This window comes from Myxocyprinus asiaticus, chromosome 1, assembly GCF_019703515.2.
Source record: "Myxocyprinus asiaticus isolate MX2 ecotype Aquarium Trade chromosome 1, UBuf_Myxa_2, whole genome shotgun sequence".
In the NCBI taxonomy this organism is placed as follows: domain Eukaryota; kingdom Metazoa; phylum Chordata; class Actinopteri; order Cypriniformes; family Catostomidae; genus Myxocyprinus; species Myxocyprinus asiaticus.
Genome location: NC_059344.1, coordinates 54,826,579 through 54,840,938, shown reverse-complemented (window position 1 = coordinate 54,840,938; position 14,360 = coordinate 54,826,579). Strand labels below are relative to the sequence as shown.

At 40.9% G+C, this 14,360-nt stretch overlaps 1 protein-coding gene across 1 annotated transcript in view; it reads left to right on the top strand.

Annotated features, from left to right (window-relative positions):
* Positions 1-14,360, top strand: part of LOC127446652 (collagen alpha-1(XXV) chain) — a 256,471-nt gene that overhangs the window by 172,582 nt on the left and 69,529 nt on the right. Inside the window, exons 5-6 of the mRNA XM_051707759.1 lie at positions 6,780-6,806; positions 10,865-10,891. Coding sequence (XP_051563719.1) covers positions 6,780-6,806; positions 10,865-10,891 — 54 coding nt within the window. The remainder of the gene's footprint in view (positions 1-6,779; positions 6,807-10,864; positions 10,892-14,360) is intronic.

The window sequence follows — 14,360 nt, the reverse complement described above, 5'->3', positions numbered from 1 at the left end:
TAGTACACCACTGACTGTAGGTTGAAAGTTCTTCAGCTAAAGCGGTCTGTGCTTGCAGAAATACAAACAACTGTCCCCAGTGGACGAATCAGGAAATGTTTTTGAATGTAAGGTCAATTATTAATTAAACTTAACCATCAGTGGAATAAAAATGTAATCTTAGAGGGAAAATGGAACCTCCAAACGGCACTCGTCATGATTATGTAAACGTGATTAATTCTTGGTTTCAACACGGTACACTAACCCAGATCTGTAATGCTGCTGACTCAACGTACATTCAGTTGCACCATAGTAGAAGGTGAATGTATTTTAACTGATGCAAAAATATCAGATTGGAGATGGCGCTTTTTACTAAGCAGAATCGGGTCGATGTCAGGGTAGAAAATTCGGTAGCAACATGTCAGCTTCCTATGTGATCATCTTGTGTTGAAGTGGAACTGCATCTCCCTTCTAAATTCACTCCAAGAACTCCATCCCCCCACTTTCTCCCCCAGTTCCAGCCCTGTCTAAACAGAGTATATGTATACACTCATCCAGGGAGGCAGGAATTAGCTGGTTAGCAGGCCCCCACTGGTAGATACAGGAATGACACCCTCCGGTGCTTAAGAGCATGTTTCCCCATTGACAGCCATTCAAAAACAACTGACACATATTTTTTTTTTTTTTTTTACAAGAAACATTTTGATCACAAACATTTCATTACATTGTTCTACATCTTTTTCTGGTGCCAGATTTTTTTTGGCAGTGCAAATAGTGACAGATATTATTTGCATCCCAACCCCAGTGCAAATATTGGTAGATACTAATTGCACCCTGGTGCACATAGTGTCGGATACTATTTGCACGCTGGTGCAAATAATGATATATGCTATTTACGCCCCAGTGCAAATAGTGGCAGATATTATTTGCATCCCAACCCTGGTGCAAATAATGGAAGATACTAATTGCACCCTGGTGCAAATAGTTTCAGATACTATTTGCACCCATATTTAAATACTAACATACAGTATGGACATCACTGCAGTGTGTTTATTGTGTTTATTTAGAGTCCCACAGACAAACTATATTAACCCCTACCCCTCAACCTAACCTTAACCTTAGAAAAAATATCCTTGGTTTTACTACAGTAACCGTTTCCCATGGGAAAGGGTGCGATCGACAGACCTGCTCTCCCAGACATTCACTGTGACCAAATCACTGCGATGAAATCAACATTTATATTCATTTTTATCTATTATTTTAAGTAGTATTAAAGGAAATATTATGAGTAGAAACAGGAAATTGGATGGGAAAAAGAGTGGGAGAAAACGCAGATCCAAACCATGGTCACTAGGACAATAGTACACAATCACATGCCATCTTTACACCCCACACCACTGCAAAGACACCTGTTGTCTAGTTTGTCATATATTTCTGTGGTTCCTCCAGGCTATTAGGGCGCAAATAGCTGCCCTGTGCGGCAGATGCTATTTACACCAGGGTGCAAATGGACACTCCAGATTTTTTTTTTTTCGCAGGCTGCTAAAAGCATGAAATTTACTTGTTTTTCCTCATCTCATACTGTTGATGTCACAGCTCATGCACAAGCCTGAAAGCACCGGCCAAGCTTGAGTACCCACTTGCATCAGTTAAGAAACAAACTTAATTTGCATTGTTTGACAGTGTAAAGAAGACTCTGGGGGCGGAGCCGTGGAAGGCTCGAAGGAAGGGGCCATGGGGGGCTCAAAGGAAGGAGCCGTGGAGGGCTCGGGTATGGTGTGGAGTAGACTTAAACTTGGTGTGGAGCAGGTTGAGGCATTGCTGTAACATGGCATGGAGCAGGCTGGGGTGTGTAAGACTCGGAAACCGGAACCGGGATTGAGAGGGGAGGATCCTCAGAAGCAAATGTCTCTAAGATTAACACGTATTCCTCCCACATGTGATCACCGGACTCCGGCAATTCGCTCCACTTGTGAGCTATGAGGCCGATCTGATATAGGGATTTCAAGTGGGAATCAGTAAATCCTGTGTGTCTGGCAATGGTGCTAAATAGATGAGAATATTCCCTGATTGGAAGGTTCGCTCGGCTTAACTGGATAAAACACACTGCTAGATCCATTTCGGAGGGTCAGTCTTTCTGTAACGAATCAGGAGAGGTTGGAGGGTCTAAACGCAGCGTTTTTAATAAACAAAAGAAAACCAGGTAACTCAGAACATACAGAAACAAAACACGGGAACAACAGTATACATATGTGTGGCGGCGGGGATGTGGTCTCTCGTCCTGAGAGAGAAAGTGGTAAGGGAACACACCTGAGCGCTATAGTCTCTATCACCTATTTCCGATTGCAGTAAGCACTGGGGAGAGTGATAAAAGGAGAGACGCAGGAGCGAGACAGACAGAGAGAGATGCAGCAGAGTGCAGTGTGTGTGTGACCTGAGTTAAGGCTGAAAAGCCACAGTTGAGAATGAGTTTTGAGTTCAGTGTATCTGAGTCCCACTTCCTCCTTCCCTAGAAATGAAATTTGTTACACTGGTGCCAAAACCCGGGTGTTTGGAGGAAGTACACACCGGCATGGAATCCTCACCGTTGGCAGAAGTTGTTCAATCCCTCGCCAGCTGTGGCCGTGACCCCGGACACAGCAGCCCCCATGCCTCCGGTCGCCCTCATTCCTGGACTTGTTCAAGAGAACGGCAGAGTTCTGGAGGTGGCCACATGCCCAGTGGGTGGCCAGACTCATTCCCCTGTTGTCCAGGGAAGCTCAGTTCGTGGCGCAACATCTACCGGCAGCGAATCTCCTGGTGTATAACAATCTGAAGAAGACCATCTTGCAGCGGGTCGGCCGCAGACCTGAACAACAACGGCAACATGTCACCCCGGTCAATTGCAGAGACCGCCTGTCACCGTCTCAAGTCACAGAGTTTTCCAAGTGCAAAAAGAGTTTGCAGACGTGTTCTCGCCTCTGCCTGGGTGCACACATGTCATAGAGCACTACACCCAGGGTAGTGGTACGCACTCATCCCTTCCGACTTCCCGAGAACAAGAAAAATGTGGTTCTGGAAGAATTAGATGCAATGCTTGATATGGGAGTAATAGAAGAATCCCACAGTGATTGGTCCAGCCCGGTCGTTCTAGTCACTAAGAGCGACGGGTGGGTACGATTCTGTGTGGATTATAGGAAAGTCAATGCGGTGTCTAAATGTTACGCATACCAAATGCCTCGGATTGATGAGTTGCTCGATTGGTGGACACAGCTTGATTTTATTCGACAAACTGTGAAAAAAACAGCTTTCTCCACACCTTTTGGATTACATCAATTTGTGACACTTCCGTTCGGTTTGTTCGGGGCCTCGGCTATGTTCCAGCAGCTCATGGACAGAGTCCTCAGACCACACTCTTTAAATCTAGATGACATCATAATTTACAGCAATGATTGGCAGCGGCACGTACAACATCTGAGGGCCATCCTGAGATCGCTGAGGCAAGCGGGACTTACGGCGAACCCAAAGAAGTGCGCAGTTGGACGGGTGGAGGTACGGTATCTGGGTTTCCACTTGGGTCATGGACAGGGTGTCCCCAAATTGATAAGACAGCAGCAATTGCTGCCTGCCCGAGGCCCAAGACCAAAAAGGAGGTGAGACAGTTCCTGGAGCTGGCTGGCTATTATAGAAAGTTTGTGCCTAATTATTCGACCGCCACCAGCCTGCTGACTGATCTCACTAAAAAGGGAGTGCCAGATCCGGTTCAATGGACAGAGCAGTGTCAACAGGCTTTTACGCAGGTAAAAGCTGCGCTTTGTGGCAGACCGCTTTTGCATTCACCTGATTTCTGTCTCCCTTTCATTTTACAGATGGACGCTTCAGACAGGGGTCTGGGGGTGGTGCTCTTGCAGGTGGTGGAGTGGGAGGAATGGCTGGTGCTGTACATTAGTCAAAAGCTCTTTATGAGGGAGACTAAGTATAGCACCATTGAAAAAGAGTGTCTTGCCATCAAGTGGGCCATCCCCACTCTCCGGTACTACCTGTTGGGGCGGGCCTTCACCCTCTGTTCAGATCACGACCCACTCCAATGGCTTCACCGCATGAAAGATGCCAACGCGTGGATTACCCGCTGGTATCTGGCTCTTCAGCCATTTAAATTCGAGGTGGTCCACAGGCCGGGGGCACAGATAGCTGTCACGGACTTCCTCTCCAGGAATGGGGGGGAGTGGTGGGCAGGCCGGATGACTCCCCGGGCTGAGTCGGGCGGTGGGGGTATGTGGCGGTGGGGGCATGTTTAAGTGTTCATCCGGAGAGAGAGAAAGCGGTTAGGGTACACACCTGAGCGCTATAATGTCTAACACCTGTTTCTGATTGCAGTAAGCACTGGCGAGAGCGATAAAAGGAGAGACGCAGTTTTGAGTCAGACAGAGAGAGACGCAGCAGAGTGCAGTGTGTGTGACCTAAGTTAAGGCTGAAAAGCCACTGTTAAGAAAAAGCTGTCAATAAATACCTGAGTTTTGAGTTCAACGTACCTGAGTCCCACTTCCTCTTTCCCTAGAAATGAACTTTGTTACAATATACCAGATGACCTACTGTACTACATTTGTCAGTATGTGTAGTGTCTCACAGAGCACGGCACAGAATACTGTGTTCCACAATGCAATGTCTAACATGATGATTAAAAACAACTTACGTGAGGTTATGTGACAGAAATGTAGCATACTACTTTTGAAACCTTTATGTTAATAAATGCTGTTTAACTTCATATCTAAAAAAAAAATAGTAGGTAGTATACAATGTATACTGTGCAGTATTTAGTAAGTAGTATGCTAGGAATTGATTTATTTATTTATTCATATTTGTCCATAATACCCTGGTGTAATGAGGCTTGGGATTGACAGGGAATTCTGTGACTAGCTCTGGAACACTTGCTCCCCACAGTGCTTGATGGTGTCATGGCATCTACTGCATGTCTGTGGGCTCCATCTTTCTAGGTCAGTAGACTCCAGTGAAGCAATTGGGCCAGTCGGCCAAGGGCCAACAAGCAAAATGCAGCTACTATACTTTAGAGATCTTATCAATCCACTTTCCCTGTGCATATAAAACAAGCACTTTTTCACTGTTTTTTGCAGCTTGTCACATTTTTACTATAAGGCTGGATCCTAATCCATCAAAAGCACACTTCATCTGATAAGAGAACAACAGGAGTTTTTCATTTACATTCTGTGTGGAACAGGTCTGTTAGCTCATTTAACAGAGTGGAGAGATTCAGAAATAACAGTCTGCAATGTTGAGTGTATTTAAAGTAGGAAAGGACATAATTTAGGTCCTCACATTGAAGGGCAGAGGGTCACTTTGTAAGCTGAGTACAACAACTGGAGGATGATACACTTAAAACATAGTCCCATTCACAAGCCATCCTGAACTCACAGCATATGTGGGACACTATGCATCTATATAGATACACTATATTGCCAAAAGTATTCGCTCATCTGCCTTTAGACGCATATGAATTTAAGGGACATCCCATTCTTAATCCATAGGGTTTAATATGACGTCGGCCCACCCTTTGCAGCTATAACAGCTTCAGTTCTTCTGGGAAGGCTTTCCACAAGGTTTAGGAGTGTGTTTATGGGAATTTTTGACCATTCTTCCAGAAGCGCATTTGTGAGGTCAGACACTGATGTTGGACGAGAAGGCCTGACTCGCAGTCTTCGCTCTAATTCATCCCAAAGGTGCTCTGTTGGGGTGAGGTCAGGACTCTGTGCAGGCCAGTCAAGTTCTTCCACACCAAACTCGCTCATCCATGTCTTTATGGACCTTGCTTTGTGCACTGGTGCGCAGTCATGTTGGAACAGGAAGGGGCCATCCCCAAACTGTTCCCACAAAGTTGGGAGCATGGAATTGTCCAAAATCTCTTGGTATGCTGAAGCATTCAGGGTTCCTTTCACTGGAACTAAGGGGCCAAGCCCAGCTCCTGAAAAACAACCCCACACCATAATCCCCCCTCCACCAAACTTCACAGTTGGCACAATGCAGTCAGACAAGTACCGTTCTCCTGGCAACCGCCAAACCCAGACTCGTCCATCAGATTGCCAGATGGAGAAGCGTGATTCGTCACGCATCTCCACTGCTCTAGAGTCCAGTGGCGGCGTGCTTTACACCACTGCATCCGATGCTTTGCATTGCACTTGGTGATGTATGGCTTGGATGCAGCTGCTCGGCCATGGAAACCCATTCCATGAAGCTCTCTACGCACTGTTCTTGAGCTAATCTGAAGGCCACATGAACTTTGGAGGTCTGTAGCGATTGACTCTGCAGAAAGTTGGCGACCTCTGCGCACTATGCGCCTCAGCATCCGCTGACCCCGCTCTGTCATTTCACGTGGCCTACCACTTCGTGGCTGAGTTGCTGTCATTCCCAATCACTTCCACTTTGTTATAATACCACTGACAGTTGACTGTGGAATATTTAGTAGCGAGGAAATTTCACAACTGGACTTGTTGCACAGGTGGCATCCTATCACAGTACCACGCTGGAATTCACTGAGCTCCTGAGAGCGGCCCATTCTTTCACAAATGTTTGTAGAAGCAGTCTGCATGCCTAGGTGCTTAATTTTATACACCTGTGGCCATGGAAGTGATTGGAACACCTGAATTCAATTATTTGGATGGGTGAGCGAATACTTTTGGCAATATAGTGTAAGTGGGATATGGGGACTTATGTATACAACTGTATGTGATCTTAGTGTAACACATTGTTTTATAATAATTTATAAAGACAACCTTTAATACTTTTTTGTTCTTTACAATTCCCATTAGGGTCCACCTGGTCTGAAAGGTGACAAGGTAAGAACCTTTTCATAATATATCTTACATCAGCAGTAGGTTACATGTATGTACAGTATATCTGTAATAGTACATGTGTATGTCATAAGCAGGCTGCATAGAAACTGTGCTCGCAGAACTTCCATCTCAAACTGAACTTAGCTTCTGCAATTAAATTCTGCAAATAATTCTACAAGTTTCTTTTTTTATTTTTTATTACATTTCTCTCAACTTCACAAATACTGAATATCCCATTTAGGACAATTGGAAAGTCTCTGGGGAGGGGATAATATACAAACATACATAAATTCCCAGCAGAATGTTCCATGTCATTCTTAAAGAGAGAATCTCTTATCTATATCATGCACACCACTGTTAAAATGGAAAATCTGACACAAATACCAGTATACCAACTTCCCAGTCCCCGACTGTAAGCAGTCTGGCTTACAGTCACCAAATGATTTCTTCACTTTGTTCTTAATTAGATTTTGTTCCATAAGGGATGGATTTGAATGGAACTCTGCAGTCAGTCATTGCATATGGAGTGGCCTTGACCTCAAGTCTCATTTTGGAATATCTAAATCGCTCACAAATCTAGAGTGCACTACATTAATGCCTTCCCACCAGGCCCCAGGCTGAAGTGCTTTAATGCTTCAGAGAGTATTCCTCCATAAAACAGATGCCAAGCATGAATTACCACACTCTGTCTTTATTAGTCGCTACAAGCAGTGACCAATCAGTATCCACACAGCTCTAATGTAGAAAGATTAAAACCATACAAGTGTCTGAGGTTCCTCATACACAACAGAAAGACAGCGTCATCACTCTGCATTCTAGATGGACCATAGCAACAAAAAAACAAACAAAAAAAAAACACAAATTTTATGATGTTTGCTAATCTTGTTTTTCTCATTATCAGAAAGTAAATATTAGCTGCCATGTGAGTCAAGTGATAAGATAATGTTATAATAATGATGATGATGATTTAGAGTGGATGATGGTTTGCAAACACAAGAAAACTTTTGACATTTTAACAATCTGAACAATCACAAATCTAGAGCGAAATGGAAACTGTTCTGGTTGTGGCATGGACCAAGATGTACATGCAAGAAACAGCGTATCTCACACTTACACACTGTGTTTGAGATGTAAGGACATTCCTCAGTTGCTTCAATATAAGACTTGATTCCCCTGCTGAAAAGACCAGCATGTTTGGTCACAAGATTATATTGTGTTTTGGATTCTGATCCAGATACAGCATAGAATGTTGGTGTGCTGGTATCTCCATCAGGCTTCTTAAAGGAATGTTCCAGGTTCAATTCAAGTTAAGCTCAATCGACAGCATTTGTGCCATAATGTTGATTACCTGATGTTGATGACTCGTTTCCTCTTTTTCTTTAAAAAACACAAAAATCGAGGTTGCAGTGAGGCATTTACAACAGAAGTGAATGGGGACAATGAAAGTGTATGTGGCCAATTTTTGGAGGGTTTAAACACAGAAATATGAAGCTTATAATTTTATGAAAGCAATTGCATTAATTCTTCTGTATTATTTGAGCTGAAAAGTTGTTTAAATTGTTATTTTTACAGTTGTTTCAGGGTTTTAGTGTTTGTTGACATTACATCGTCATGGTAACAAAGTTGATGAACAAAAATTGGCTATAACTTTACACAGAAAAGGTTAGTAAGTGATTTTATCACACTAAAATCATGTTAACACACATATTGTTAATGTCTTCTGGCTATTCTTTTGAAATAGTGAGTATTTTAATGTTCACAAATTGGTCCTCATTCACTTCCATTGTAAGAGCCTCACTGTAACCTTTGCTTTTTTTAAAGAAAAAGAGGAAAGAGTCGAAATACATTTTTGTGGTAATTAACATTATGCCATAAATGCTGTCGATTGAGCTAACTTGTATTGAACCCGGAACATTCCTTTAACTAGCTTTACCAGCTTCACCAGAAAGACTATTCTGGCCAGCTAGCTTCACAGTCTTAGCTTTATTGAATTTCAAAGGAATAGTTTACCCAAAAATGAAATTTCTCTCATCATTTACTCACTCTCATGCCACCCCAAAAGATTTTTAGAAAAATATCTCAGCTCTGTAGGTCCATTCAATGCAAGTGAATGATGGCCAGAATTTTGAAGCTCCAAAAAGCACATAAAGGCAGCATAAAAGTAATCCATACGACTCCAGTGGTTAAATCCATATCTTCAGAAGCGATATGATAGGTGTGTGAGAAACAGATCAATGTTCAAGTCATTTTTTATTATAAATTCTCCTTCCTGCCCAGTAGGAGGTGATATGTATGAAGAATGTGAATGGCCAAAAACAAAAGAAGAAGTGAAAGTAGATATGTATAGAAAAAAGGACTTAAATATTGATCTGTTTCTCACCCACACCTATCATATCGCTTCTGAAGACATGGACTAAACCATTGGAGTTGTATTGATTACTTTCATGTTTCCTTTATGTGTTTTTTGGAGCTTCAAAGTTCTGACCACCATTCACTTGCATTGAATGGACCTGCAGAGCTGAAATATTTTTCTAAAAATCTTTGTTTGTGATCAGCAGAAGAAAGAAAGTCACACATCAGGGATGGCATGAAGGTGAGTAAATTATTAGAGAATTTTCATTTTTGGGTGAACTATCCCTTTAAGTTTTCATTTACAAGAAATTTTAAAAACTTGGTTTTTAATTTTCTGGAATTTCTTCAACTAGAAGACAGCTATAAATTCAAAAACAGAATTTTGCTGATGAGTTGATTGTTTTGAAATTTTCAGTTCATTCTTATTGATGCTTTCAAGATGCATCCATTATCCCAGTTTCGATAAAACTCCATCTTTGTTAGCTGCTAGATTCTTAGTGATAAGTTTAAATTGCAACAAATACATTCAGGCATAAAACGCATATACAAGATCAACAACTTTCCTGACACTGCAGCACTGGTCTCACAGGGAAAGTGACAGTTCCATCAACTGGCACAAAACTCTTTCACAAAGTCCCTGGGCGAGTGAGCTATCCTTATTGTTGAGTTCTGGGGTCATCAGGGTGTAGAAGTTTAGTATTTGAAATATTCACATTCCTCATTTAAAGGCCTTGGGGTATCCTCATTTGATAGTGTGTGGAGTCCAGGCAATTATACAATTGTCTGGAAATCCAGGCTTGCATTTAAGTTATGCAAGAAGCGGAAAACTGACAAACTGAAGAGTTTCAAAATTGGATCCACCCGTTTCAAGTTGCAGGGCTCTCCACACTCCAGTCACTACCATTTAGTGTTTGCCGTAACGATGACCACAAACCCCCAAATCAAATGTAAACTGCTCTCTGAAGATATTCCAGCCCAACAGCCATGCACCTCATTTGTCTCAGAGTCCTAAGCCAAAGTATGTAGAAGGGGAGAGTGATCAAACTAAGCGTTGCTTTCACACAGTCACTCTGGAGTCACATGCCTTACTGGTCATGGTACAAGAAGAACTGGGTGGGCTCCTTTCCTGTGGTAATTCAGGAAAACTGGAAATGGTCTGGGAGCTCAACATCTTTGAATCTGTTCTTATTTTGTATCTAAACAGTAAGCAGTACAGTGCATACATTGTGTTCCTGTGAGAAATTATTCAGACCTTACACTATTATAAAGATATTCCCTGATCTTTCAGATTGTGTCATGTGATCATTAGGAAAGGCAACACAGACAAAGAAACCCTCTAGATTATTTTGTATTTATCTTAGAAGACAGCATAGATATCACAACTTTGCTTTTTGTGGGAGCCATGCACCCACAGACACACAAGGAACTACAAAAAATTCTAAGATATAGTGGTTGTTCCTTACATCTCCCAACCCATGAGCACACACATACACACACCCACACACACTTTTCTCAAGACCTCTGTCCACACGAGTTTGTGTTATCGCAAGTGATTTTACCCTCAACCGCAATGAATTTTTGTGGCCTTGGGTATTAACTTTTTTCATCAATGTGTTTTAAATTACAATGGTACTCTTCTTTCTCTCTGTGTATCTGAGTATGATGTTACAAAATTATATTCTCTTACTCTATTTTTCCCGTTGTTATAGGGCGATCAAGGTGACCAGGGACCGCGGGTATGTGGATTTTTTCTTGCATGTCCTGTTCATGAATTTGTGTTATGTCTCCCATATGAACTTGTGGGCAGCATGTTTGAAATGCATGGGATTCTGTGGACAGTGCTGACTCAGGCTTGCCAAGCACAACAGAGCCTTAACAGAGTGTGTGAATAAGGCTTGGAAAAGCAAAACTATAAACACCTGAGCCGTTTTGAAAGTGTAATCCTTCAGGGACTATCTGGCTTCAACAATAGGGGGTCATACAGTATCAGTTGTGGAAGAAGTACAAGTGAATGTTAACTGATCCTGTTGCAATTCAGTATAGCTGAGGGTTTTCTACCAGAATCGAGGTCCTAACATTCTGACTTCACAATGACATATGAGTTCTTTAGACTAAGAGCTCATTCAAATAACATAATTATTTCCAGCTCACTTGCTTGACAGCTTGATAAATTCACACCTCTTAAAGGATGATTATGAAGAGTGTGATTTGCTACAGTTGGCAGATTATGAAATAAATCACTTGCATATCTCATTCCTGTATGCTTGCATGTATGCTGAGTTTAAATGATCACTCTCCAGTTGGGCAAAACACAACTTCTCGCTAACATATCAAGGCTATTTGTCTGCATTAAGTGCCCTTTCCTTTACTGATCTTTATTTTGGTGCATTTACTCTGTATGCATCATCATCTTGGACAGACTCTGAGGGGGTCACAGCTTAAAGTGCCTTTAATTGATTTCACCCAGGCGTGAGAGCAAGCCGAGGTTAACTCCTTGAAATTTAATGTGACTAAGCCACATCTGTGGGCCTGACAGAAGTCATTTTAATCATCTTAATCTGATGCTGTCAGCCATATTTGATAGTTGCCCACACTGGTTTTCATAGAAAAACTTCTTGTATTGATTTACCACATTTCATAGTGAGAGTTTGTGGGCTTCCTACAGCTTGTACATTTTATTTAGTATCTTTACACAATAAGGCTTTATATTTGGGGAATTATTCACTACTGTAAGTTGAGGTCACCTCTCTATCTTTCCTGAATTATTTCTCTTTAACTGCGTGGCTTTATTGTTTTAGTGGTACAATATATATTGTGGCCCCAAAAAGTATTTGGACACTTACGTTACACTAAAAAATGTATGAATGTCTTAGCATTATCCAACAAAATAGCAGACCAAGTTATTTAAAGGGATAGTTCACCCAAAAATGAAAATTCTTTCATCATTTACTCACCCTTATGCCATCCCAGATGTGGATGACTTTCTTTCATCTGCTAAACTCAAATGAAGACTTTTAGAAGAATATTTCAGCTCTTTTGATCCATTCAATGCAAGTGAATGGGTGCTAAAATTTTGAAGCTCCAAAAATCACATAAGTTGGCATTAAAGTAATCCATCAGACTCCAGTGGTTAACTCTATATCTTCAGAGGTGATATGATAGGAGTGGGTGAGAAACAGATCAATATATAAGTCCTTTTTTACTATAAATTCTCCTCCCTGCTCAATCAACCTCCACTTTAACTTTCACTTTCACATTCTTCTTTTTGTGTATTTGGTGATTCACATTCTTTGTGCATATCGCCCCCTACTGGGCAAGGAGAACAATTTCTAGCAAAAAAGGACTTAAATATTGATCTGTTTCCACCCACACCTATCATATCACTTCTGAAGATATGGATTAAAAAACTGGAGCCATATGGATTACTTTTATGATGCCTTTATGTGCTTTTTGGAGCGTCAGAAATTTGGCATTTTATGTACCTACATAGCTGAAATATTCTTCTAAAAATCTCCATTTGTGTTCAGGAGAGGAAAGAACGTCATACACAGATGGGATGGCATGAGGGTGAGTAAAAATGAGAGAATTTACATTTTTGGGTGAACTATCCCTTTAAAGAAGTTATTGGGATAATTCACTCAAAAATTAAAATTCCCTCATCATTTACATGTAACTTTCTTTTGCATAACAGAAACAAAAATATTTTGAAGGATGTATGATGTGTTTGTAAGTCTAGCCAAAATGTTCAAGCTCCAAAAAGGAAATAAAGGCAGCATACAATTAATTATTGAGGCTTGAGTGTTATAATCCATGTCTTCTTAAGCGAGTGTTTTAAGTGTCCAAATATATTTTAGGGTTCACTGTACAAAGATTGATTTGACTTCCCAAACCATGAGATTAGAAACTTAAATCTTACAATGCTGATCTTACATTCAAATTTAATTTGTAGGATCACTTTATGGTCTGCACCGTCTAACCAGAGAAACAAAAGCTTCCACTGTGAAAGAACTCAATTTATGTCTGCAGCAGCTGGAAAATTATAAAAAATCTTGGGCCTCACCGACCGAATCCATCAGCACACATTAACAATACCAAAGTCTGTACTGGTTGACAGGGTGTGTTTGTGAAATTAACTTGCCATCATAACTTCACTAGATCACATAAGAGCTAGGCTAGATATTATTATGTCCTTATGAAAATATGAAAGGAAATGTGCACATTTACAGAGCAGGGTGGGAAAAGTATGTGATTAATGTTAATAACCTCCACCAAATGTACACACAGTCATGTACAGTATATTAGACCTATTGGGCAAACCAAAATGTTATGTCCATTTCTAAATTGAAAATTTTTCTTCAAGCAGCAAAGATAATGTGTAGTACTGAACTGCATGTACCTCCATATCTCACTTTCATTGTAACTTAAAGCCCTGGAACAGTGTGGTAACAGCCACTAAACCGCAAAAGGGGTTACACATATGTCAGGGTCATGGCTGTCAAAAGGAAAATTTACCATGGTGAGGGATCATAAGGTCAAAGGGTGAATAAATAGCAAATAAAACATTCACTGATTAGTGCCTATACAAACACAAGTGTTGCCACCCAGGCTTTGTGTCATCATTAAAATGAATTAGTGCAGTAGTTCTGCCATTGAAGGAGATGTGTGGTCTTCTTTCCCTCACGCTTTACTCACATTTTTAAAAATCTCAGTGAACAGGTAGAATTGTCTGTACTGTCACAGGTGTGAGTCTGGACCACAAATGGTTGCCTGTTATTTCAGCACGATTCATTAACTCTACAAAGGTTATTAGAGTGTGGTCTCAATGATTCATAAATGGTAGTCCTGCTCATTGTGTTTGAAGTTTTAAAGATGTCCATCTCTAACAAAGATCATTAAGCAGTTGTGCTCTCTACACGGTATTTCAGCTCAAAAACTTGCGTCTTATTCACTTACCGCCCGCATTCCAGTTTAACCAGATGCTAAATGTGCTGAAATAAGTGTTTAAATTAAGTTGTCACACTTTTCAGTATAAAAACACCTAATTTCTGTGTAAATTTAGCTTATTATAGACTGTGCCTTAATCATAAAATATACAGAAAAACATGGCACATTAACTATTATCACCTATGGAGAGTAGGATGTAAATGTAATAACACCTTATAATAAGTTATAACTTCTCATAAATAATTATAACTACAGTTTAAT